The 27865-nt window shown below is 48.6% G+C and overlaps 2 protein-coding genes across 4 annotated transcripts in view; one reads left to right on the forward strand and one right to left on the reverse strand.

Annotated features, from left to right (window-relative positions):
• LOC144174558 (putative polypeptide N-acetylgalactosaminyltransferase 10) overlaps positions 1 to 22249 on the reverse strand; it is a 248974-nt gene extending 226725 nt beyond the window's left edge. For both annotated transcript variants that reach the window (XM_077703327.1, XM_077703326.1), the window contains exon 1: positions 21935 to 22249. The gene's annotated coding sequence lies outside the window, so the exon portion shown is untranslated. The remainder of the gene's footprint in view (positions 1 to 21934) is intronic.
• An 843-nt stretch (positions 22250 to 23092) lies between these two features.
• LOC144174560 (fucose-1-phosphate guanylyltransferase-like) overlaps positions 23093 to 27865 on the forward strand; it is a 32200-nt gene continuing 27427 nt past the window's right edge. The window contains exons 1-2 of one of the 2 annotated variants that reach the window (XM_077703328.1): positions 23093 to 23341; positions 25980 to 26150. In XM_077703328.1, coding sequence (XP_077559454.1) covers positions 23281 to 23341; positions 25980 to 26150 — 232 coding nt within the window. In that variant the 5' untranslated portion in view covers positions 23093 to 23280. The remainder of the gene's footprint in view (positions 23342 to 25979; positions 26151 to 27865) is intronic. The other variant, XM_077703329.1, reaches the window with a different exon arrangement.

Genomic DNA, 27865 nt, shown 5'->3' on the forward strand with positions numbered 1-27865 from the left:
ACTAAAGCTGATGGCTTGGCTCATAAATGTCCGCATTATTCAGCGCAAGAGGCACACACGAGGAATACAGAAAGTATACTTAATCGAGAGTACCAGCGTTATTTTAACTAACAAAACACGTGAGTTAGATTGGTGTTTACAGTTACCAAATTAAAAAAAAAAATCTACGCGTTTTAACGCCGTCGAAGGGAGGCGGCCTCGTGAGACATTACATATTCCCTTTTTCGTGGGGATTGCGTTAATGCCTCACGTCTAACCGGGGAGATAGAGAGGGAGAGAGGAAGAGAGAGGGGGAGAGGGAGACACACTCAATAGTTATTCTCGTGGAATTGTCAATGGCCATTTTTGTCTTAGAGCACTTGACGTCGGCGAGGTGCTCCACTATTTTCTACTGGAAAATTGCCTCGAGCCTGCATAAGCGCAGAAACGATGAGAGTAAAAAGATATGGCATCAATTTTGCCCGCTCTCCCATAGAACATGAATTAAGCCAATGGCGTTTTTTTTTTTTTTTCCTCCCACTAATCTCTCGATCCCTTAAAAAAGTAAGCGCAACCGATTAAACGCGCATTTCTTCAGTGCATACCAATCACAAGCTTTAGGAGTGCAATAATGCAATATCAAAAGGAATAGAGGGAGTTAAACTCGAGCCGGAGCTCCCTCTTAAAGACAGAATGGGGAATGCGCTTGCCGCGCTCTCTTGTGGGAATAACTCAAGAAGAAACTCCCAGCGTTGCTCCAGTTCCTACTAAGAACTCCCCCCTTTCCCTTCGCGTCTCCAACCTACTCACTCTCCCCTTCCCTCGCTCTCCTTCCCTATATTTAAGCTTGTTTCTGCGCTGAAACGCAGGGTCATTAACGTCACTGCGAGTTTGCTCTATCTGCGAAGGCGCATTCTTCATCCACTCCAGACCGCCCCATTATTTACTCCACTCACCGACCGCTTTCTCTCGTTCCTAGGCCAATAAATTCTTCGGTCGGTAGCATATTCGCGTCGACGGCCGCCTAAAAAGGGGGGAGAAGGAAAATAAAACAATGGCGCGAAGGCGCAGTAAATTTGGCCGAAGGTCCGAGATAATTTGTTTTTTTAAAGGAGTAAAAAGAGACGTGGACAGAACGCAGGCGTCGTGTGCGAGCAGGAGGTAATCGATACGGCGTCTGCCGGGCGCGCACGTGTGGCGCATACGTGCATCTGTCTAAATACATCACGACGACAGGGAGACGTAAACGCGTCGCGGTAATTTATTCATCGCGCGCATCGGTCGCGCGACGCGAACGCAGGAAACCGCCGCGGGCGCTCCGCGTCGCTCCCGCTTTTACGCCCCGACGTTTTTTCGGGCGTCATCCCGCCGGTGATGAGTGGCGTACACCACGAGGTGATCACGGCCGACACAGCGATGCAAAAGAAGAAGACAGCGCTCCCGGGCGCAGTTTGTGGCGATGCAGTATAGTCGAGACCATGGAAATCTGGAGCCCTAATTTCCATACCACGCGGTCAGGACGAAACCAGCGTCCGCGCGCCATGACAGATAACAACAATTGCAACAACAGAAAGACGGCACACAAAAAGGCAGCGGGGCAGGGGTGCGAGGCGGGATAATGACGCCATCAGAAACAAGCGTTGCCACAAACCAACGAACACAGTGCTTACAGCGTGGTATATAAGGTAAGTAGAGACAGACACACAAGAGAAAAGAAAAAGGCAACGGGACTTGCGTTCATTAGAGTAAAGTTACATGATTTTGCTGAGTTACATGATTTTACTTACGTTGCCGCTACGTAAGTAAACATTGTTTGTTATTGTTCTTGCTGTGTATACGACTCTTTACTTATACTATTTCTGCGCGCTTTGTGAGTTTATCTTTCTCTCTCTCTCTCTCTCTCTCTCTCTCTCTCTCTCTCTCTCTCTATATATATATATATATATATATATATATATATATATATATATATATATATATATATATATATATATATATATATATATATATATATATATATATATATATATATATACACCCTCGCTCGCCGAGCCCTACCTCCGCTAATAAGACGTTTTTTTTTCGTCTGCTATTACTGCGGTGTATCCCATGTCTTCGCTTCGCTTAAACGTACCTTCCCTTTTATCAACCTTACGAAATGTCTTTAGAATCAGTCGTATCCTTTTCTTTTCTTTTCCGGAGAGTTCAGTCTCCCCTTGCTGGTATTTTGAGAATGGTATTCGAGATGTTTGAAACCTGGTGTCGAGGCTGATTGCGCGCAAAGCGCTCCTGTCGCACTGAATCATCCCCCGCATCCTCGAGGACATTTAAACACTTCTTTTTGGGTTGTGAATACGAAAGCACTGATTTCCTATTGCACGCTCTGGGGATCACGTCCCTCCGAACATGGGTACCGCCAGGCTCCGCAGCGCCTTTGTGTAGCTATAACACTTGCACAGCGCCGTGGCATGCTGGTGACTGTACGTAGCGCCGCCGAGTGAGGCCAGCGCTGAACGTGTTCACCCCACACCCCATCTGGCCACACCGCGAGAAATCACCCTGAACCCTTAGCAACGATGACGCCGTTCCAATGGATTCCCAAGACGAGTCGTAGTCCATGCAGACGTTAGGCCGCCGCATACCCGTATTCGCAGCAAACTAGTTTTCTCCTTGGCAACATTTCGTTCCCATTTAAGAAACCTTGAACGCCGTCCTTTTCGTGGCGTCCGTGTAAAATTGTAAATTCAGTTGCGCGTCAATGCGCACCCCCAACGTTGCTGCGGTGTTCTATGCTATGTCAATTAATTGGGAAAAACTTAGGCGCCGTTTTGCGACTACAGTCAATGCCGACACCAGCGTTTCAGTGATCTAATGTTATTAGACAATTAATTAATAGTCCAACTGGTGCTCTTAACGTGCGTCGAAACCGTTAATACACAGGCGCGCGTGCGTGCGTGCGTTTGAAGTCCAACGAGAATACAGCCAGCGCAACCGGGAAGTGAGCCCGCCATACACAGCGGTAAAAAAAAACGCCTACGCAACCGGCGCATTCGTCAGCCGCAGCTACAAGAAACAACCATTCGCGCAATTCTGTTTGCGGAAACTTGAGACCCCGTCACTGATCGGGAATTTGACGACAGTTGCGACCACAGTCAGATCTTTGCCTTAGCAACGAGTATACGGGTATACAGCGCACGAAAGGCTCCCGTCAGCCTTCGCGCGTGGACACGCCAGAAAGGCGGCGGCAGGCAGCCTTTGGTCAGGCCCGGTATTTGTCTTGCGTGGCGCGTTTTCCGCTCGTTACCGCGACAGGCGCGAATTCCCCCGTCTCCCTGGCGAGATGACACTGATGGAGCGTTCCTGGAACTGTGCTAGGCACGCGTCAAGCCCCATGGTTAGCTTCGTTGCCTGCCTATTCTGCGACCGAATAACAGTAAACGAACAAAGAAGCGTGCGCTACACCGGCCAATACAGAAGGGACACAGAGGAGACGGGTCGGAACAACGAAGGCTGGATAAGCAGGCCGGAAAAAACGAACACCCCGCATCGTATACGGCGCCCACGAAGCGATTAAGTAAGCACGCCTTGTTTAGGTTCCCACATACAACCATATTCGACTCTTCCTTTCTCTGGCTGAGCCACTTCCATTAGCAGAGCGGCTTTCGAGTGGAGGCTTTCTTCTCTATTAGGCGGTCCGCACAGTGCATGCCGAGCATCGCGTGGGAGGAATAGATTATGGGAGCATTCAATCACGCGTTGCGCCATTTAATACGGAACTTTCACCCACGCAGACGCGTCCGACGTAGTTTAACTGGCATGGCTTTTAATCCGAACGATCGGGTCGCGACCAAGGCGCTGAAAATTAAACCGACATCGCCCGAATGCGCTCGTGCGGAGTAGTACCAACTGTCGTGCTAGCAGCGGCGAGTAGAGGCTCCTTCCTTTTCCTGTTTTTTTTTTTTTAAGACGATAGTCTTTCTTCTGCTACCTAAACGCAGACATTTCGGCCTGTCTGTATGTCTGTCTGCCTGTGACTCGATTCAGCCACCCGGCCAAAGTGAAATAAAAGCTGCGCAATAGTTCTAATATACCCACCGTCAAATCTAATAGTCTAAGTCCGGTGTCAATGTTCATACTTGTCAACATTGTCGAACAAGAACAAGACATTACTCAAATATAAGGCAGCAAATCACTACATAAGAGATATTTGCAGTGTTCCTTTATTTAAAAAATCATGGATGCTCGGTTTTTGCGATAGCAAATAAAATACTACATAAGCGGCAGAAAACTGTTGCCTGCTGTTGCCCGCGCTACCTCCTGGCGGCATTTAAGAAATCAACCGGCAATAGCAACGAAAGATTCCCACTAGATGGAATCCATGTACCGCTTGAATTACGAAATACGCGCTAACCGGACATACAGAGAAAGGAAGACGAACAATGGGCATAGTTTGCGCAATGCACAATGCGCATTGTTTGTCTTCATTTCTCTGTATGTCCAGTTAGGGCATATTTCGTAATTCATAATGCAACAACTAGCCCAACACATTTTACACGTTCCGCTTGGAACGCTCGTGGAGTAAGGCAATGTAGCATGGCCTCCGCGATCACCCCGCGCGCAAAACGCGCGGGTGATCGCGGAGGCCATGGTTGTAGCAGGGTGCCTCAATTCACGCGCGTCTCCAGCGTACGGCAGCGCTTGCATCGAGACCCCCGACTTGGTACAGTGGAACGCGGTAAATTTAAACTGACTTGAGCAAACCTTTAGCATGTTATCTTGGGAGGAACGGGTGAGCGGGTAAGAAAATGGAGGCATTTACATTTCTTTTTTTCAAAATTGCTGAAAAGCAGTCAAGTTGATGTCGTTCCGGAGCGACATTATGACAGGGAACAAAACGCTGCCGTCGGGGCCCCATCCTGTGTAGCATCGGCGACTCTGTAAGGGCAGTGCCAGTAAACGCGAAACGGTAACACCGTGTTGCAACGCGTCATTGTGCAATCCGAACGCCGTCCTGCGGGCGGGATGGAGAACGCAGGCGCCAAAGAATGAGCGCCCTATTTGTGGTAATATACGTTCCCCTCCCGTCCGCCCTTTCGGCACAAAGGAACCCGCTGCGACATGTTATTCATCTGCACGCCCGCACAACGGGGAAGCAGGTCTTCGTATCTGCCTGCCTCGGCAACATGGATTGCACAATGCTGGCAGCGTTACAACGGGCGTTCGGTAAGGATGAAACAACGGTCTTTTTGGTGGCGGGGCTTAATTACGGCACTCACGCTCGAAAGGTGAAATTAGGAATGCTTTCTATACTCGGTGACAACTTAAGAACGGCACCGCAAGTTGCCGCTGTGCCTTGTCACCATAGCCGGAAGTTTCTCCGCGCGGCGCAAGTAGAGCGTTGCTGGGAATATTTTGAACATGACGAGAGCCGTTCCCGTGATTTTTTGGACCTAATATGCTTATAAACGACTCCAGTGACGACAAACAAACTGCGTGAGACAGGGCAGACGATATCACGCATTCATAGCAAACCCCTTTCAAAACGCGCGCGCACTGACAGCACGGGTCCGGCGCTTTGGCGGAGTGATACACTACATGAGGTGGTGCCGTTCTTAAGTTGTAACCGAGTATAGTAAGGAATCGGTGACGTCTCATGCGATCCGCCCGTAGACGCGCGCGCTTCTAGCTGCCCTAATCCCCCGCTATAGCGAAGTCACTTCGTTCGAAGTGGTTCACGCTCCCCGCCGCTGTAACCATTATCCCGCTTTTAACGAATTGTCGCTTATAAGGAAGCCAGATTCCCGTTTCCAAGACTAAGAACGACGGTTCAGTGTTTGACAAGTATCCCAATTGTACCACCCGCACTTAAAACATGTGCCCTATAGCATGTGCTGCATCGTTTTCAGGGTCGAGAAGGTTGGCCGTACGGTTAACCATACCTCAAATGACGTGTACAGATCGCACGCGATAGCATTGTGATGCGCACAGGTGCTGCGGAGGGGGCGGCAATGCGGGCAAGGAACTGAGTCTCACGGAGGCGATAAAGGAGGGACATTACGATAAAATAAAAATAATGGGGTGGCTCCACGAAGTGAACACGCATTTCGCGTGAGCGTATGATTTGGCAATCATTCATGTCATCATTGTTTATAAATTATTTTCTCATTGGTTATCTATTTACCTTACCTTAGGCCAGACCACTTCAAGACAGAACAATTACGTACGGTAATCCTCCGCGACAGCTGCGCCTGTGACCTTCTCTTCAGTGCTGTGTCATTTTTTATCCCCGAGCACCATACTCCGGCGATGCGGATCTTTAAGGTTGGGTAATATAGGCTCACGAGTAAATTTGACAGCCGTTTCACCAAGTTGAATGCGACTGGTAACGTTCGAGATAAGACGACTACGCACCGAGCTTATCAGCGCGTTTCCTTGCTCGCGCGGCATTCTTTCCCTGTACGACCTTGTTTGAGGGGCTTCACACACCTACAGAACGGCGTTGTCTGGCGACGCTTTTTCCTGGCTGCCGCCGACACCTGCCGACGGCTTGGTATACACCCACATTTTCATTTTCCGATGGCACGCGCTCTGTTGATTGATTGATCGATCGATCGATGAATTAATTGATTGATCAATCGATCGATCGATCGATCGATTGATTGATTGATTGATTGATTGATTGTTTGTTTGATTGATTATATGATTGATTGGTTGATTGGAATTGTTGATTAGCGGCTTTACAAAGTCGCTGTGCAATATAGTACTGCGGGTGTACTGTGGATTTGCGAAATTCTGCCAGGCTTGAAGCACCAGCTTATTCAATTTCCGATGGCCCACGTTCTGGGGCGGTATTCTCGTGTTTTGTCCGTTTTGTGTCCGTTTCAAAAGTGTCCGTTTTGAGCAAGCCCTGATTGGCTAAAAGCGAACACCCGGATGTCACGCCATGCAAGCACGGCGGAGCTATGAGCGGCGGCTTCTCGGAGCAGACGATTAGGAGCAGACGATTTTTCGTCGCCTTGTTGTTGGTTCGCTGGAGAAACAATAAACACATAAAAGATAGTTTAAAATAGGTTTAGTCGTTTTAAATGTGTTTACAAGAACAGTTGCGCAAAAGTCAATCCAAAGCCCGCCTACAACTGGAAGCACGTCACAATAAAACGGACGCAAAACGGACGTTTTCAAAACGGACAAACACGAGAATACCGCCCCTGGATTGATTGATTTCATGCATACACACGCGACGCGAATATTCCAAGTGGGTGCATTACGCTCACGCGTAAAAGCGCAAAAGAGAATGGTCATCCCTATATGTTGCCTCTTCCGTCTTCCTCTTATACAGCCCCCCACATGTCACTGTCACTTGGCAGCCTTATTATGCATGTGTGGCGAAGTGTAGCTCACGGGCAGATAAAGGGGAGACACGAGCTGTGGAGGTCGATAGGGTAGATACTATATACCACCGCGTTTATCATTCATAAAACAACCCTTACTTCTTCAAGTCGCAATCCACTAACATTCAAAATGTGCGAAGACTGGTGCATTGTTTTAGTATAACCATCACACTACATGCTCCCCTGGCCTCCCTTTCCTAATTTTTCATCTGCCGCTGTTAAGCGCGCCAACACACGCGCACGCACGCACGCACGCACGCACGCACAAACAAAACACTTGTCGGAGAAAATCTTCCCAAGGTTGCTAACTCCGGACTCCTGTTAGCGTGTCAAAATAGAGACTTGCCGCCTTACTCCATATATATGCACCGGCGAAATGTGGCGTCACGCTGCCAAACAAATTCATGAAGTGCGGCCTCGGCAACCGTCGACTGCCTTTTCTGTTTTCTTCGATTTTCTTTCTTTCTTTTTTTTTTTTTTTTTTTCCCTGCGCGGCGCTGTAGAGGCAGTCGCAGGGGCCTTTAGCGCGAACAGCCGAGGATGATGGATGGCTAGTCCACGGTGCGCTCCGGGCTCCCTATCGCGGGCCCGAGTTTTGGCCGGAGGCTCTTAATTCCGAGGCTGCCGGCCGATGCGTGCTGCGTGCCGGGGAACTCAAAGGAAAGGAGAGGAGGGCAGTCGCTCGCGGGACAATTTCGCGTGCAGCGAATGTCATTAGCTTGAAAGATGGACGACTGGAAGCGCGCATTTCACCCGTCTCGGAAACACGCTATGAAAAACAAAATGGCCGCTCTTCCGAACTTCGGTACTGATAACCGATTATTAAGCACTTCTTAAGCGGCCAGAAGGCAGCGAAACATCTGTGTATATATGACGGGAGCGAGGGCGTACACTTGACGCTGATAAGCGTAGGAGGAATAGAATAGGGTGATGAGACTAGAAGGGAGAGGCGGAACACGGGGGAGGAGAGGCGGAATGGTTGGGAAAAGAAATTGGGAGGGGGAGTAGGACAGAGAATTGGAGGAGGAACCGGAATGAAGGCTGGGGAGAGTAGACAAAAGGGACGAAGTGGGGGAGGAGGAGAAACAGACAGTAGTGGAAGACGATAGGAAGGATTCAACAACACATCACTGAGGATGGACGCGGAGGGGAAGAAAGTGGGGGTTGGGAAGGGAGAGAGGAGCGGAAGAAACGCTATTGTATTTCGGCACAGCCTGCAGCGAAGCAAGCAGGTAGGCGGCCAATTTGTTAAGCAGGAGGTTTTTATACTGCGGCCCTCCAAGTCATGTGCGCTCTACCGAGCGATACAATGTCCTATAGCATCGAGAAGCGCCGTGTCAAAATGTTGACGTGCAAGGGAATGTGATCCCAGATAGCGGTTCACACGTGCAATGACTATACGCCTAACTATATACGCATACTTCCCTACAAGGAGGTATGCGCATCCAAAGCGCTCATACTTTTCAATGCAAACAGAAGTACCAACTGGGCCTTAACGCGATCAGGTGTAAGCTTTGAAAGTTACGCCAGCTCAGACGGTTGACGCAACTGCCCTAACATCCTAGACAATAGCGTAACCTTACACCTTCGCCAACCGAAGCGCCGTTTTCTGTCAGTGTCCTGCGCATGGCATTAAAGGATGCTAGTGCAACGTGCGACAAAATTTACAGTATAACAATTCCGCGCCTCAGGGCAGAATTCAAAAGCGTAATTCAATGAAGACTGTCATTTCTCGACGCCAAAACTGTGGCTCAACATGCTGAAGTATGCCGTGCGCGCCTGTAATAGTGTGCTGAGAAGTAATTTGTGACTTTCTGGTGATGCTTAATGTGCGCCGAAATCTTGTACGCGCGACCGAGAATTGAACCGAGAAAGTACGCAGTACCCTAGCCACTACGACACTGGTATTAACAGAATCCGTTAAGCTAACAGAACTTGTTGAGCTAGGGGTTCATTTCTGCGGTAAAAACGATAGGGCGCTAAATAGACGAAGACGAAGGTAGCCACAAATATGCCCTTTGTGTCTATCCTCCTGTTTAGCGCCCTATTGTTTTTAGGGTACCGGTAGAGCGGGCCATACGCAATATAAAATCGTTCAGAGCGTTATAAGTTTAGATCCACAACCTACAAAGAATCGGAAACTGCTCAATCATTGTCATGCATCAAATTTAGTCAGTTGATAGCCATTTTGTATCTCAGAACGTACGGCTCAAGTTTCTAAACCGCTGTGATTTTTTTATGTATAGATATCCGGGACTTAGCGCCAAATTACACCCACTCCTCCCTTACGGCGTTCAGTATTTCAACATCGTTATCCTGTAGCTGTATCCTTTCGACTCTATTAAGCAGTGGCGTGCTTCCTGCGTTAGACCCAAGCTCTACCACAAATGTGCATTTCTGACAAGGGTCCTCTGTCCCCTCGGTGACAACGTTAACAGCCTTCATACGCTCAACGCAAATCGAAAAACACTTCGACCGGCGCCTCTTGCATTTAGAAAATGCCGCTAAATAAAGGTTTTTAACAGCGAAGCATTTTAGCAAATCGTAATTTTTCCTGTCCGAGTTAAAAATACCAAGAAATTGCCCAGCTTGCGCACGTGAGCGCGGGCCTCGCGGCGACCACCCGGCAGCTAACAGAATCCAGAAAATGCCAAGCGCTCGTGTGTGCGTGCCTCGCGGCGAGCGCCCAGCGTTCCCGGCGCACGTTTGTAAAGCCAAGCACACCCACCCAGGCAAGATTGGCCAAATCAAGAACTCAAGCGTTTGCCATCATCGTGGCAACACTTGCAAGAAACGAGAAATATTACAATGTTCACCGTAATCGTGGCAACACTTGCTCGCAACGAGAAAGACGCCCCTCCAAGGTGATGTCCAATGACTATCACTCAAAGAAAGGAGCTCACACTTATAGTAACAACGATGGAGTAAAGGTCTTTGCGGCAGCGAAGAAGCAAATCGACTGTAATCGTGGACTTAGACCTTCGTGATGGTGGTGAAGGTTGCGTACAGCTTCGCTGCCTTCAAGTCTTATACGCGTTAGTGGGTGCTTCCTTCATTTTTTTTTTTATTTAGCCACGCTGGGCTTGAAGTAGTTTAACCGGAGCTTCGTTGATGTCAACACCACTGACACCTGCAGCTTAGTACCGTTAATTCTCCGTGGAACAAACAGAGGCTACAATATCCCCCAAGCGTTGCTTTCATTTTTCTGTCTGCCGGTGTTAAGTGTTTTTTTTTTTGTTTTTTTTTCTCATGTATTTTAAGCACTATTTTTTTCGAGTTGCAACGTGCCAAATATTTCGAGCGGTGGGACGGAGTGACAACTCAACAACTCCCGAAATGCATGCCCGCTCCTCGGGGCGTCCTCGTTTATCCCGCCTGCTGCCTAACCTCGCAAGTGCAATTGAGATTGTATGCGATGCGCTCGGAGTGCGTATAGCGCGGGCCCAGGAAGACTCGACATAAAACAATACATGGTGATACACCGCATTTACAAGATGCGGCCAAATACGCAACAAATAAAGACGAGAGTAAGTGAGGAAAACGGAGCGGTAGTCGCGGCTTGCCCCTACACGGCCGAAACAAGCGAAATACGAGAGCACACCTGCGTGCCGCGACGTCTACTTCTTTCCCCTTCAAGTTGCTCCATATGTAAATAGCGCAGTCACGGCCGCCCAATTAGCGCACAAGGTTAAACCAAGATAAACTCAGCACGCATAACGCGCTGAAAAGAGGATCGCTACACGGTCTAGAAAACGAAGAAATGGCGCGAGGACGTGAAAATCGTGAGGGAGACGAACGGCCGGCTGCCCTGCAGTCCCGTACATTTTGCGACGTTTTCGCGGTCTTGTTTTTCGTTTTGAAGCGCCGCTGTAGGCTTCACTACTTAATTCCGTCGCTACAGTGTGAAGGCGTATCACTGCCTCAGCCACAGTGCGCCACTGAGTGCGTGAACTTGAAACAAATATTTAAATGAGGAAAGCGGAGGCGTTCAGCGCTCTGTAATCTACGTCCGTAGATGTCTATACTCAATTGCGGCACATCTAATTGAGTGTAAGGAGCCACGGAAGACATAATGTGCGGCCTTCTGGTGACCCAAATGAATTGTGCAGCAACAAAAAAGGTTTGAGGTGGTTCGCCCACGTTAGTGAAACAGCAAATGCAGCTTTTTTTTTTTTTTTTTTTACGAAAACGACCCGGGCATGGGCACCTACCACCGCTAAACCAAGTAAAGCATGCCCACAGTTAAACCTGGATGTAACGAACCTCTACGTAACGCATTCTTGGATTTAACGAAGTTTTTCAATTCCCCATTGCCAGCCCCATTGAAACCCACGTGTCTGCGACCTCAATATGTAACGAAGGCGTTGCGACGGTTAACCTTGGTGTAACGAATTCGCTACGCTGATCATCCATTGTTTTCTTCACTTTTCCCGAAAAATCGACTGAAGAAATGCACTAACTTAGCGAACTTCTCCCGCACCGCTAACTACCGTGCGTTTTCAGTGTCAGCGCGGTGTCGGTTAGGTGCAAGGCCTGCCTGTCGGCGTGTTGGCGCGCGTCTCCACTGTTATCTGTGGCGTCGGTTCGTCGGTGATGAGTTCTGCCGCCAGAAAACGAAAGTTTCGTCTTTTGAAGACAAGCTCGCAATTTGAAATGCCATCTCCACCGGCGAGAAAGAAGAACGTCGCCGCCCGGTACAGTATCCCAGCTAGCATCCTCTCAACAGTTTTGAGTACGGCCAACAACATCACATCAAGTTCGCGAAAAGGCGCCCTTTCAGCGCAAGTTTTGTCCTTGAAATGGGTTAAGGCACCGAAAAGTGTCAAAAGGCAAACGTTATACGGAAGTTACATTTGTGAATACGGGGTTGTAAGTGACCTAGCTTGCTTCTTTAGAGTCTCGTGTAGTGACAAAGTTTGTGGGAAAGCTGCAGCTGCAGGCTCTAATTACGCAGTTTTCAACTGTTCAGAATCACTGACGTCTAACATTTTGATTTCGTTTCTGCTTCCTTCACGCGAGCCTTAACTCGAAACGTGCATGTAACTAAAACCTGCACATCACGAAAAATTGCGATTTTTTGTAAACTTCGTTATATCCAGGTATAATTGTATAACAGCGCGGCCGCGACTTCTTTCTTGCTCAGGACATCAAGTTGCCAGATCAGGAGGCAATTTGGCGGGTATTCCGACATCCTTGCCCAACCGGACACCCAACGCTTCTGGAAGAACGGCAGGCTGGAGCTCCGGGGTCTTAAGATGATGACCCGTATAAGAGAAATTACCGCGTTATTACGAGATCACCTCAGCGATGGCGCAATGCCCTCGGCTGCTGTATACGTCAGCGTACCATAGCCACCTGCGAGCCACCTTATCACTAGATAAAACAGCTACTGTTAGGAAATTAAACTACAATTATACTGGCCGATTACTCGGGAAAAAGCTGAGAACGGCAGTAGCCCATGTACGGTATCCCTCCGCCTAAGCGACGGACCCGGATGTCAACGGACGCGCGCGTTTTGAAAGGAGGTTGCTGTGAATGCGTGATGTAGTCTGCCTTTTCTCGTGTACTTTGCTTGTCATCGCTCTAGTAGTTTATAAGCGTATTATGTTCAAAATATCACGGAAACGGCTCGTGTCATGTTCAAAATATTCCCAATAACGCACTACTTCGCCGTGCGGTGTAACATCCGGCTGCTGTGATGGGCACAGCGGCAACTTCCGTTGCCGTTATTAACTTGTACCCAAGTATATAGCTTGTCCAACGTGCAGCCTGCATATTATTCTTGGCGGAGTTGCTTTTACCAATGTCAACCCATCACAAGTTGCTCTCTCTAACCTCACTGAAGGCAGTCGCCAGGACCAGGCTGCAGTTTTGATTGATCTAGCTTTACCGACTGGAGAGATGCGCAGGCATCACCATTAATTACTCAAACTTATCCACCTACGGAGCACGAAAGTTTCCATTTCCGTACCTTATTTTAATGCCACGTGCCCACATGGAATGAGGACGTGCATGCGACACGGTGGCGTAATAATGCCGTACGTTAGAACAGCTGTACCAGAAAAAAACTTTTTCCGCGGCGCGTGCAACCCACGCAGTGCATGCACGCAGCCGACGCGCCAGCTTCACGTTCGTACGCACTCCATAAGCGAAACGGGTCGGCGTGAAATATATCATAGCGTGCTGTACTAGCACAAAGTCGCTCTCTAACTATACGCGATTCCAATGCGACCCCGCGGCGTGCACACGTCGGCCGTTATTGCATGCACGGGCCGGCGTGTTCGGAAGCGATACGGAGACGTGACCGGAATAGGGCGACGCCGACCCTGGCTTACAAATACAGCGGGCGAACGCTCGGCCGTGCTGCTCTGTGGCCAGCCGTGGCCTGCTTCCCACGACAACCGCACGCGAGCTTCGGTAGCGGACCGTTAGCCCGAGCGGGCGCTTATCGCGAACCGCCTGTCGCGGCGATTCATTAAGCGCCGGCTGCCAGTTCCGTTGTACACGCGGCTATCTCATGCCGTGTGCGGTAAACATGAGAGAAGTTATGCGCGAGTATTGTCCTGCCGCAGCAGCGCATGTGTAGCCGCCCTTATCAGAGTCCACCTGCATCGGCGGCTGTGGAAATGCACGCGATACCCGCGTATTCTCGAACACCCGGCAACGCCGATACGAACGGTGACCAGCCCTACAAAGTGGGGTGGAACAATTACTACCGTATTTACTCGCGTAATGATCGCACTTTTTTTTCCCAGGAAAATTTGATGCAAATGTAGGGGTGCGTTCATTACGCGGGGTAAATTTTTCGCGAAAAACTTTTGAGCACAGAAAAGGCAGGCAAATTGTGGGTCAGAATTTTTACGATAGGTCTCATGAACATAACAAAAATAATAAAAACACAATAAAAACTCCGTACACTGCCGCCAGCCGCTTTGCAAAGTGACGCAAAATGCAGTGTTTTCATGAATTACGGAATGCGCCGGAACGAGTTTGCTGCGAGGTGACAATAAGTGGCTGCCGCTGTCACAGTGCGGGACATCAAAACAGACATGGGGGCAACACGCTGTGTTTGTCTACTCCTCTGTTGTCCCGTTCTTTCGCGCTGTTAATCTCAGAAAAGAGACATGGGGGCCAACGCAGCAAGCTGAGCGCATTTTCTTCTTTGTCTTGCGAGTACATTATGTGCCTTCAGTGAGTTTCTTCCTCATCAATATTGAATGCCTGCTTGCCGATATCGCTAATATCGGCAAGTCTGCGGCAATAACGTAGCCATGTCTGCTTTGAAAGGGAAGGAAACAGAGGTAAGCACGATCATCATCAGCTAGACTTGGCACGCAGATGACATATAATGCTGCGGGCAAGTTCGGGGTGCGTTCATTGCGCGCGGAAATTTAAAAAAAAAATCGAATGTTGACGACAAACTTCAAGGGTGCAATTATTACGCGAGTGCAATCATTATGTGAGTACATACGGTATTTCTGCTAAGAAATGCAGTCGTTGATCGCGATAAACTATATTTTTCAAGGGATAGCTCGGTTTTTGAGCCGAGAGCGCGCAGTGAGCGCGCCCACACTTGCACCGCGTGACGCTGCTCGGCGCAGGCGGGCGCGAACGCGCGGCGAACTTTGGTACCTGGATGCAGCCAGTGCCTCCTTGTATCCTTGCTCGGTGGCGCGTGTCCGTACCCTTCACAGAGACCCTGCAGCACTTCTTTCAACTTTTTTTGAAATCTTAAATGCTTGCATAGCGTAACACACCCAGTACCTAGATTAGGGGGTCGCAAAGTATCTCATCCAAAAATTACTGCTCTATGCTCATCAGATAACTTGGAAACTCGCTCAAAAGGTTTTTTCTCTTTTTCCCGGTCTTGACGTTCTTCGACGGCCCGAATTACGTCACTGAGGCCATGTAGCAGCTGTTGGACGGTTTTCATTCAGTTGAAGCAATGAACGCTTTTCGATAGCAACATTAAAAATAAAGCCACAAAAACAAAGCAGAAACGGCAGACACATCTGGTGCGACGAGCAAATCGCGCAGTGCTGCTCCGTGCTGGCGATAACTGTAGCTTTCGCAGTGCCTCCAGACGCGAAGGAAAGAGTGAAGGCGTTTATCGAAAGTGTTGCAGGGTCCCTTTAACCGCCATTTCCTCTCCGTACCCCACCCCTAGAACGAACGATCGATTAGACGTTTTCACTGCGCGACCGCAAGAGCCGCTGGTTTGACCTCCGCTGCGCTTGAAGGTCAGATAGACGGAATGAGACGTTTTCTGAGTTTTTACCTGGAGTAATACAGCAGTTCTGAACGGAAGAAATTGTCGAAACTGCCGCTTGAAAAATCGTCATATAGTGTGTATACCATTGAATCGACTTCGTGGCGATTTCTTTTCAGCGCGACCGGACGGTGTTGAGCATGTTTATTCCATTGAAACCAGGCGAGTGCAGTTGAAGGTGCGAGATTCTTAGTTTTCTTTTTGTTGCGTTTGGCACTGCACCAATGCATTGCCGAAAAACCCACTTTCCTACAGCGCTTCATAGTGCCCGTAAAACAAGTTTCGCTGCAGTACATGAGGGTAATAGGGGAAAGCCCACATTACGACGACCACGTCATTGTATGGTGGGCTGGACAGCTATACACCGATCTCCGTTAAGGTCGACTACACCACCATACACAAATGCATTGCTGGAAGAGCATATGGCGGCCCCTTAGGCCAGTGGGGTCAATAAAAGTTTCTCTCTCTCCGACAGAAACATAAGTAGTCAAAACAAATATGAAGCCCCTTACGCCTGTTTTTTTTTTTTTTTCATTTGGAAAATGCTCGTTGTATCCCTACACGTTTTCCGACGGAAGGAGCCCTAGAATGCTACGCATTAACAGGAAGGACGGAAACAGTATTCCCATAAACCACCCAGCTCAGCTTTAACAGTATCTGTAAAGCTTGAACTGTTTAGCTAACTTTGCGGCTCTTTAACTAACAGTCATGTTTATTGCGTCGTTTTAGTCAGTACCACGAAGGGTATTTAATTACTCGGCGGGTCTTCGACTCAAGACCTACAGTACCCCACAACGGCAACTCCAAATCTCGCTACGCGAGGCGCTGTGAGCGCTAAAGAAAGCGGCTGTGCAAAAGCATTTATGAAGGTGCCGGCTCAAGGGAGACAAATGAAACCACACGGATTCATTTTTATCCTTTTGCCTCCCTTTGTCCGTGTAATTTCGTAACGAATTTCTTTGGTTCTAATGGCCCTTTTGTTCTCGGTCGGGTCATTCAGGGAAAAGTAAATAACCCCCTGCACTAAAAATTCAGGCCGCCCTCCTTGACACTACATTTTTGGTTCAAACTTCAAACACAATACGGAAGAGGCGACGCAGAGGCAACACCAGAGAGACACGTCAGCCTTCTGCACAGCTTTGTCTCTCTTGTGCCTCGACTTCGTGTGGAGTTCACGCTTCATTACGATTTACCAAGAGGCGAAATCGTCAACACTAGCACTTGCATCTTCACTCCGCTCAAACAACCGTTCCTAAACAACTAGCCCTTGGCTCAGCGGGCAAGCAGCGCGATGGCAGACTCAGCATTTACGCATAGGTCGCATCCACAGCTTTCGAGCCGCATTGTCGTAACCTCCCGAAGGAAGACGACCTTTTCAGTGCACACACCGAGGCTGCTGGAACAACGCTGTCGACCAACGTATTTTGTGGACGGCGTCAACGACATTCCGCGACGCACACCCTAAAGATACTGGAACAGCAACGTGCGTTGGCGTGTTTTATGGGTGGCACCAACCTTCTACGCGCAAAGTTATTTACGATCTTTGAGAGGCCACCTCCGTGATGTTTCTATTATTTTCTTTGTTTTTTTTTTCGCGAACTGACATCTCAGTAGTATCGAGAACGAAATGTCACGACAGCAGCTTAAAATTTCGACATGGGCGAGAGACGTCGGAAGAATAGGTCGGCGTAACCTACGCATGACGAAAAGAATACAGACTTACAAAAAAAAGTCATGGTCTCGTGCCGAGCGCTGTGAAAGGACGCCGCAGACAGTCCTGTCAGCTGGTTGATTCATTTTATACTCGTTTGACGCAGACAGCGCCCCAAGAAGTGGTTACAGCATGGAAACAGTATACGAGATGCAAAGAGCACACAGAACTGCTGCTCCTACAAGCACGCACAAGGTTTTTTTTTTTTTTTCGTAAGTGAGGTTGCTTGAGTTGTACGCTACGCGACCAGTCCTGCCGTCATAAAATCTGGATCCAGGGCGCCTCCGGCATTTTTCAAGTCGCGATGCGAGATAAACGCGCATTGCGAGAGAGTGTTTAACCCTGCATTTGATGGCAGGCAAGAAGAAAAAAAAAAACCAAGCTAATGAAGGTCTGCATGCGTGTCTGAGCGCGTGTATGGAGTCCGTTTTAATCCAGTGGTCTCGTCTTATCATTGCTTCGCGGTGAAACCGACCCCCGATAAGGGGACTACCGCAAGACCTTTGATCTCTCGAGTTCTGTAAGCTGGGCAGCCCTGAAATGGCGATAGTAATCACTTCAGATCACAGCAACTCTGAACCAACCCATCCGGCAACTGAGGTGTTTTACGGTACCCTCGGTCAGCCTGTATCATACGCATACGTTGCCTTATTTGTAGGCCTCAGAAATTACTTTTCTTCTTTTTTTTTGTAGACGCCCCGCGATATCATCATGAAGGTTTTTCCGCGTTCATGTCACATCCACGTCTCCTTTACCTCAGTTCTATTAAATTCCCCGCACATTCGCCATCCTGCACTTTTCGTTTCCCACTAGTAGGAACCGGTTTCTTGTTCCCTTGCGGCGCTCGTGCTGTATTCCAATGTGGATTTCCAGACGCTTTGCTCGAAGTCTGGGCAGCCGGTGCTTGGAAGAGCGGGGAGATCTACTCTTCCGCCTGAAGAAGTTCATTGCTAGTCGGGTCAACTCGGCTGAAATGGAATCCTAATCGAGCATCCGGCCGCCTGCGAAGCCCAGGTTGCGTTTGACACTAGCCGAAGAAAGCGGCGATAGCTCCGGTCGCTATGGCCGGAGTCATCGCTGTCGTTAGAACGAGTATGCGTTAAAAGTTACAACTTATAGCGCATACTCGGAGTTACAAAGCGGAGTCACTTATAACGAAGTTATAACGCAGTTACAGTACATAACGCATGCTTGCACGCGCTTCATTTAAGACTTGCCAACTATGTTCCTTCAACTCAAGTTTTCAAACACATGCACCACCCTCCCCGGAAGGGAAAATATGCATGCGGCCTTTTCACCAGACCCTGACCCTGCTTGTAGATTCGGAAATGCAAAGTTCCAAGTCGGAACTGGGCTCTAGGGGGCAGGTCGGAAGAGGGGGTATTTTTTCCTCTTCAGAAGTTAACCCCGCACAAGCATATTATTCCTGGACTCTGCAGGAACGAGTGGTGTCAATTCTCAACACGACTTATGAGTATTGTTATTCCGACACAAGGTGCCGAATCGCGTCTTTTCTCCTCCGCAGACCCCGCAAACCCCATCATTCGAGTGCACTTCCCCACAAAGTTCTTCGTTCTCTAGCAACCCGTTCTAGCCTCAAAAAGCAAAGCCATCCCTTTAGGTCTATCACAGACATCTGCGTTTTTCATAACAAATTCCTCCGTCCTGCCCTATTTCAGCTCAATGTCCTATTCCATGGGGTGAAGCATTATTCAATTATATTTTAACATCGGACGACGGGAAACCCTAGTAGCCTAGCTTCAAAACTCCAATATAAACATTTCGCCGTAAAAGCTATGAGTGCTGCCGGAAGGCGCGGTAACTACGTACTTTCCGTACTAAGTTAGGTCAATACAAAAACAACAACAAAAAAAAATGACATCCACCTGAAAAACAGTCATACAGCTACAAAAAAAAAAAAAACTAACTATACAGCTTTCGTAGACACTTCTACAGTTAAAGAAAAATTCGTCCTTGACGAATTTCCCGGACAAGAACAAATTCTCTATTCTACGAACAGTGAACTAATTCGCGCTCAGATAATTTTTGCAGGAGAACAGGCAGCAGAAGTAATGGCCGGCGTACTTGTCACGTCGTATGGCCCCATTCAGTCCTGCTTGAGACGGTTAGGGTTTTAGAAAACAGGCCGCCGTGCAAACTGCAGGAAGCAGGATAACTCAGTAAAACCAAGTTGCAATACAGGCGTAACAGGAAAAAGATCGGATTGAGGATAGCAAACCATAAGATTCGGCCAGTTTACGGGCGCGACGACTCGTTCTGATACACACGATTATATAACTAGTGCCGCCGAAGTGGGTGAATCAGATTATCGCGTGCAAACACGCTAACACAAAGAGGATGACTCCAAATCATCACAGCGGTTACACCTGCGGCTTTCCACAAAGGCACGTGACTGAATGCCCCCCTCCCACGGCGCCGTGGCACAAGGAGCACGCTTCATCAAACACGCGGCCTTTTCCGTTTCCGGGTGAGCGTTAACACGCCTTTCACGTGCAGCTCAGTGGGCAGCCGACAGGAGTGGGCCCGGCTCGCTGATCGCGGAAGAACGTTACCGGGATGACCCCGGCCACGATGCATAGCAAAGCGATGCATGATCGCCGCTCGGAAGCCGCCAGAGCTGGCGAGACAAGCGGCGGCTTGCGGCTGGTGCGTTTACTTTTTCTTTTTCCTCGCGTAGGTTTCGAGTGCCTGCCATTTGCAAAAGGGGTTTCGGGTCACTTGCTGAAATAATACGCATACTGATCTCTCTCTCTCTCTCTCTTGCAAAATGTATCCTCTACAAGGTCGACCAGCCACGCTTTTTCATCGAGGCATAGGCTTCCAGTGCGGTTCTGATTTGTTTAACGTGATAAACATTGAGATGAAGTACTCCGAAGCATCAAGTTTTCACGTGACGTCACGTCCGCGTTTTTGTGTTTGTTCGTTTCCGGTGCGGTCCGCCATGTTGGAGAACCTGCATACAAATGCGGCAGTGCAACCACAGAACAGGTGCAACCGGCAAGAACTTTCGAGCATGTTGCTGCTGCTTTTGCGTTCAGGCTGCACGCAATAGTCGCCTGTGCAGCGCGATGGCTGGCTTTCATCCATCGTACTTCGCAAACCTGGTGGGCCCTGCACGTGCGCGTTACAAATCAAAGATTGAGATGCGCGAGGGTGTTGACCCGTACGAGCTGCGCATCGGGAAAGATGCCGTCGCGGATGCGGAGCTGCTACCGTCCACTGTGTACCCGAACATCTATAACTACCTCGTCCTCGCCACAAGCTATGCAACTCAGGAGGATATGAGAATGTTCAAGTCCCTGGAGGCGCACAACTTTACGAGTGGATTTGTGAAGTGCTTGGCAGCAACGCAGCTGCCGTCGAAACGTGTGATCGTGTTTAGTGAGGTAAGAACACGGAAAATGCGTGCTTTTTTCGTTCTTGCATAAGAAGCTGTACCTTCACAAGAGGTGCAAAAACTGGCGGTATTAGCGGTACTGCGCGCAAGCAGGTGTCAGCAGACTGGCGCTGCATCATCGCGACTGCTCACTTGTGTTGTCAGTACCGCCAAACAATGCTAATGAGGGTAATTATAGCCCACGCATATCGGCTTTCACAACCTCAGTGGAGGCAAGGGGAAACCCCACCGCCGACCCTTGGAGACAGCTCTACCGAGAAAAAAAAATCGAACTGCTGACACGTCAACAGCGAATCGGAGTAGGGGTAAATCGGCCTCTACCTCCACCGATGTGCACGAATAAACCTCTTTTATTCACACCCCCTGTTATTGTCTGAGTGGCGCGGTAGGGATTCCCTCCGGCCCTGCTCGGGAATGCTGGTCGAGCGAGCGGCACTCGTTTTCATGGCCTCTCTACGAGGCGCCAGTGCGCTTGATCGGATATCAGCGCTCTACGTGTGCACTGAATGACAATTGACTGGCATGCGATAAGCGGCGATACAGCGCTCTGCATAACAAGCAGTCTTCAATAAAAAATCACATCGACTGCTATTCTTTAGTTAAGCAATTACTAGTGATTAAAGTACCTTCAGTTCCTCCCCCCACCCTCCCCATATTTTCTTTTTGAAGAAGGAGAGAAAGAACAAACAAGGAGTAAAGAGGGAGAGAGGAAGCTGAAGAGGTCAGCTCCACTTTTTAGTGAGTGGAGCTCTTTCTCCAAAACAACGCTGCGGATTAAATAACGCCGGCAATGAAATTGATCGTTATACGAGGAACAGGAATTTTTAAATGCACACGCCATGCAGAACCTTTACCCAGATATTTTACAACGGAATGAACGTAGCGCATATACATTATACATATTAACATAAACCAAAAGACCCCAATACAGTCCCCACACAGTGGCCATGATTGTCGGCAAGCAAAGCGCGCGCGCTATCCCCCCTGAACGAAAACAAGCACTCGACCGGAACGCCTTGAACGGGCCTGTCAACAAAGATCGGTCTACAGAAATGCGCGCTTAATAACGGTTACGTCACTCCGCTGGATATACGGTCGGCAAGCTGTAACCGCCGAAGTTTGCGCAGACGAACAATCAAACTTCAACTTTGTAGCACGATACTCACCTATTTCACAGTCGATCTAGAAAACCAGTCTTTCGAGCGTTGCTATGTGGGCACGACACAGATACACGTTTTCTCAGCTCGGGATACTCCTACGCTGCATCCTCAGTTCCAGAACATCGTCGAAAGGAGCACTCACTGCCAGAGAACGCCGACACACCTCACAGATCACAGTAGAGAACACGAGCGGAACCAATCACAGCGACGACAGCTGATGTTCAGAGCGAACGCACACCTCGCGGCCCAGCGCAGCTCAGGCTCAACGTGTCTTTGAAGCCGGCAAGCGCCGCCCAGTGCGTGCCGAAAGGCAGGCTTCTCTGCACGTGTGTGTGTTCCTTTTGCCGTTTGTCGCGTTGCGCCATCTAGCGAATACAATGAACACCATTAAGAAATAAAATCATGTTTTTGCTGCTTAATACTTTGAAAAACTATTATTTTAAATATTTCGAACGCATTTTTTTACAAAATTATAAAGCTACTTTATAACTTGATTTTTTTTACCATGTGTTTTTTTTTTAATGAAACCTAGATGCCGCCACATTGGCCACATGTCTTGCAGTGCGGTTTGAACCAGTCAATACCTCATTTGTGCCCTTCGTTCGAAATCTTAGCGCAAGTGAACGAGTTGTTATGGCAAAAAAAAAAAATGTTGTCACGAAAGCGACGTACAATTGCAGCGATCGAAATGAAATGATGTAGTGGCCTCTGTAAACTTGCGGATGTCAATAAACGATTTGTTCTCACTTGCTGCTCACTGTGGTCTGTGCCAGTCGAGGCCATCTGGTCACCTGGCGTAACATCACTTCACTAGCGCGGCGCAAGTAAACACGCGGCCAGCGTGCCAGCCAGGAACCAGCAGGAGCAGCCACGGCCGGACTAGACGCTCCTTTCGCGCGCGGGAGGAGGAGAGTCGAGTCCGGCCGTGGAGCAGCGAGCCGGCGGCCGCCGTGCGAGGGCAGCCATGTTATTAAGGAGCTCAAGCGGCCTGTGCAAAAAGCATCCGCCATGTTTACAAAGCCGTGTTTACAGCGCCATCAAGCGGGCGAACTCGGTAGTTCACGACGCCGCCACTACGCTTTTTCTGGCACTACAGGCAAAGCTAGACCTTTGCTTCTCTAAAATCCTCCCTGTTCTGTGTTTGAACCTGTTCTGTGTTTGGACCGTTTGGTTGGGTTACATGTGTTTCGTGGTCGTGTGGTGGGTCGTATTTTGGCAGATCGTGGAAGCGACGAGGCGCTTGTTTGCGTCGTATGCAGCTGTGCCAACTGGTGCTTTGATTTCGAACGCTGTTCTACCAGTGACAATCTCTGTTTTGAAGCCAGTTTCATGGGGTGTGCCTAGATGTCGATATGGATCGCTCAGTGCCTTGTTTTATGAAAGCGTCCATAGACACCTACGAAGCACTCAGAGGTATGAACGCAAAGTTAGCCAATTACCATTTGTCCACATAATTATTTACAATTATCTAGAAGAGGTACGTGAATACGAAAATTTGCGGATAGCGTGAAATGCGTGAGCTAGAAACGAATGCCACGCCTACCTGCTATTTTGTTTGGTCCTTGGAATTTTAATCGCATCATAGAAACTCGTATTCCTGGATTGTGACGATTGTGACAATGTGGACCTGAGGGCGACATTTCTGACAAATGAATTCCTGTCAATATCATTGGTTGACGCCACTCCAATCAAAGCCCTTCAAATGCATGATATGGCTCCTCCCACAATTCTCCCTCGCACCAACGGAGGCAAATTAAAAAAAGGAACGAGCCTGTTGAAGACTGCACCCTCGCCCTAGAGTGGTGCCGCCAAGAAACGCTAATTGCGCATAATTTAAGACATTCTTGTTTTTAAAAGATGTGTTCTGGCTCCTTATGGAAGTGGTTTCATAGTCAAAAGGAGCAGTTTTTGAACACAGTTGCTCAGTTTGTACTGATCACTACCTCCACAAGTATATGCGAAATTTTACCTTTGGGAAGGGCGATCTCACCCATGAGTTGCCACAATACAGAGTTAAAATTTAGTTATGTCACTGCTACATATCGGTACGCTATGTACCGGGCTAGGGTGCACGTGCCCACGAATGGGAGAAGACAAAGACGGACGTCCCCGGCCCACCAGAGCGTGCAGCTAACCCGACGCCATGTTTTAGCCACAGCCAGCGGCTGGACTCTTTCTGGTTCCTGCAATAAACGGCATCGAGACACTAGAACTCCTTCGCCTACTTGGGAACACCCATCGCGCCCTTGGCAGACGCTACATTTGGACTTTGGTGGACCGCTCGAAGGCCGAATGTTCTTGGTCATCGCAGATGTGTACACCAAATGGTTGGAAGTGCAGTGCGTCCCAAACGCTACTTCGGCAACGGTCATTCTGGAGCTTCGTCGACTGTTTGCTACTTTTGGAATTCCGGAGAAGCTCGTCACTGACAACGGTACTGCGTTTGTTTCAGCCAAGATGACCACCTTTTGTCAGAGGAACGGAATTCGGAAAATCACAAGTGCTCCATACCATCCGGCAACTAACGGCCAAGTGGAACGCATGGTGTGTGAACTTAAACTGGCACTGGCGTGAGAAAAAGAGTGCAGACTTCAACCTTTGCGTGGCCAGGTTTCTTTTTAAACAACACTCCACTGTTAGTTCGTCAACAGGGAAAAGCCCAGCACAACTGATGCTTGGTCGGGAGTTTCGGACAAATCTGCAGCTGCTAGTGCCTACTAGGCCCAACCTCCATCCAGAACACTCCAAAACTTTGAAAAAGGATTGGTAGCCACAGCATCAAGTTTTCACAAGGATCTTCGGCAATGGGCCTCAGTGGATTCCTGGCGTGCTTCTCGAGAGGAAGGGCCTTCGCTCATGGCTAGTCCAGACGTCTACTGGACCGGTTCGCAGACACCTGAACCATTTACGCGAAAGGCGGATGGAGTACCCAGGTCAGCCGTCTTCTTTACCGATGCCGTTAGCCCTGGACACATCTAGTGCAGAGCTGACCAGAAACGAGAGGCTTGATGCTGAAGATAGCACAACCACGGGGAGCACTTCTGGAGAAGAGCTATCGCCTGGCAAAGCAGCATGTCCTCAGCCAGCATTGCAACGGCGCACAAATCCACCAAGAAATAGACGTCGTCCTGCAAGATACAGAGACTCCAACTAGCAGGGGTACACGCCATGTATGGTACGCAATGCACCGGGCTACGGTGCACGTGCCCACGAGTGGGAGAAGACGAAGACGAAGTCCCGGCACGCCAGAGCGCGCAGCTGACCCGACGCCATGTTTTAGCCGCAGCCAGCGGCTGGACTCTTTCTGGTTCCTGCAATAAACGGCATCGAGACTTGACAGTCACCACTTCAGCACAATGGTGCCGCCATTTAGTTGGTGAAAAAGTGTGCTGTGTTTGCTTAGGCATTCGCAAACGAAGGAGCTTTTCGGAAACCTTGGCGTGTGGCCCTTTAATTATCTAATACGTACACTGTGTTGAGAACACCTGCCTATTTTGGCAGCTATCATGAAAGCCAGTATGGGATACACGTAAATTTTTTGCTGGGGACTGACATGGATCACATTGTGTGAGAAAAGTGTTGTAGCCTCTGTTCTTTATAGTAAGCGCTAGCTACAAGCTTATGCTGCGTGAGAAAATTGCTATAGCCACTGTTCTTTATCGTTAGCGTTAGCTACAACTGCCCGTGTGTACGAGATTTCGGCGCATGTTAAAGATTCCCAGGTGGTCAAAATTAATCCGGAGCCCTCCACTATGGCACTCCTCACCGCCTGTGTTGTGTCGGCGCGTTAAACCACCACAATCAATCAATCAAGTTAGCTACAAGCTTGTCTCACATTTCCTTACATTGCAAGTTGAGTAATGCCCACCAACATGAAAAAGTTCTTTTCGATCTTCATAGTCTTTGATGCGACTCGGTATGTACGACACAACAGGGCCAACATAAGACATCACTGAATCGATCACATGTTCCTGGCGTTTTTTTCTTGCTGTATTGTGATGTGCAAGGCTTTTCCACTTTCAGTGACTAACAAAATCTTTTAACTTTTCAGGAAAAGTTCCTAAGGAGGTTGGTGTCACTTTCTGGGATGCTGTTGTTGTATCAGCTGCCGATGAGGACCAAGCCTGTGCATTCCGCCTACAAATCGACGACAGGAAGAAAAGAAACCTCATTCCTCTTGTTCCATATCACGTCTTCCCAGACCCACCGGGGCCAAAGATAGGTAAGCATTCCCATCTTGCCACAAGCACACTTTCCCTGTTCATTTAATCAACATTACTTGCAGGAGATTGGTGTCTAGTTGGACGAGTGTAATGTATGTAATTTCAGGTCAGCAAGCAAAAAGCTGAGCAGTGTGTGTATAATCCAAGTTTACTTAAAGTATTTGCACATCTTCATTTTCTTTTTTGCAAACCAAGTTGAGCAATACCTCAAGTAGCGTGCCCCTTTCTTTACTTGAGTGGCAATACATCCATTTGCTAGACACGATGCTCAATTCAGGTCAAGCAGAATTAGTAACGGGAATCAAGCCCAGAGCCTGTGCATTACAGACAGGCCCACTTCCCATTTGGCCCCAGGAGCTGTGTGTAGTGACTTGCTCGTCGCGCAGCTATGTGGTCGACAGAAAGCTGGCAAGCAAAAAGTGAGCAAACTTAATTTGGCTATCCATTTTGGTTATCATCATCATCATCACCAGCCTGTCAACACCCACTGCAGGGCAAAGGCCTCTCCCATTAATCTCCAGTTATTGCGGTCCATTGCGCTAACTGCGACCAGTTTATCTCCGCAAACTTCTTGATCTCATTGGCCCATCTAACTTTCTGCCGCCCCCTGCCATGCTTGCCTTCTCTAGGGATCCACTCTGTTACCCTTAATGACCAACGGTTATTTTGCCTTCGCATAACATGCTGCGCCCACACCCATTTCTTCTTAAATTCTGCTAATATGTCCTTAACACTTGTTTATTCCCTGACCCACTGCGCTCTATTCTTGACCCTTAACATTACACCTATCATATACCGTTTCATTGCTCGCTGGTGCATTTTAGTGTGAAAGCTCTACTAGCCTGCCAGCATTTATTTCATCTTTGTCTTTATGAAGCCTCTTCTCAGCAAGAGAAAATAAAAAACGCCATGAGGGCTGGTGTTGAACCTGAATCCACTAGGTTGCGAAGCCAACGCTTTGCTAATTACACCATGCCCAAGAGATACTGCTTACTATACCAAGGTTCACTATAATCAAAGCACTAAATGTGTTGTCTGCACAGTGCATGTTGTAAAAGACGCTGCCACCACGCCTTGTGGGAATGACCCCATGCGTGTATGAGCGAAAAAAATGTGGGAACTGAGTCGGGATCATTGTCAGAAATGTCTAAAAGGGATATTTGTCATGGCAAGTTTCCTGAACAACAAGCTCGCTGACAGAAGCACTTACCTACGTAAGTGTTTTGGACCACACTTTATAACGCATGGCTACTGAACTCAACCATTCCAGTCATTCAAAAAGTTTAATCAATCGAGCAGTCCACAAGCACAAGGAGAGTCAATCACAGGAAATGTGTGCACGTACTCTGAAGCCAAGCAAAGGGTTACGTACAACCCTACAGAATAGCACGTACCGACAGTGCTGCAGTGGACAACATTTTGCAGGCAGGAGTATGCTGCTCTTGCACATTATTTCGTGGTTGGCGCAACCCAACTGTCCGTAATTTTCTTTTAGGAATAAAATTTCTACAGCACCACCCCGCCCGTCTGTAAATTTTTGTGCATGCATGCAAGCAGACATAGACACAGTTAGCCTGATTTGAAAATTAAACTCTTTCCAGTGTGAGCTATTGAACCCGGGCTCTACAGGTTCTTGCCAGAATCGATTTTCGCTGTTCTATAGAGACAAAGGTAAAGGGCTATAGAATAAAATAAAAACCCAACCCGCACCACA

This window comes from Haemaphysalis longicornis, unplaced genomic scaffold (assembly GCF_048455015.1).
Source record: "Haemaphysalis longicornis isolate Haplotype H1 unplaced genomic scaffold, Haemaphysalis longicornis Haplotype H1 scaffold_3, whole genome shotgun sequence".
NCBI lineage: Eukaryota > Metazoa > Arthropoda > Arachnida > Ixodida > Ixodidae > Haemaphysalis > Haemaphysalis longicornis.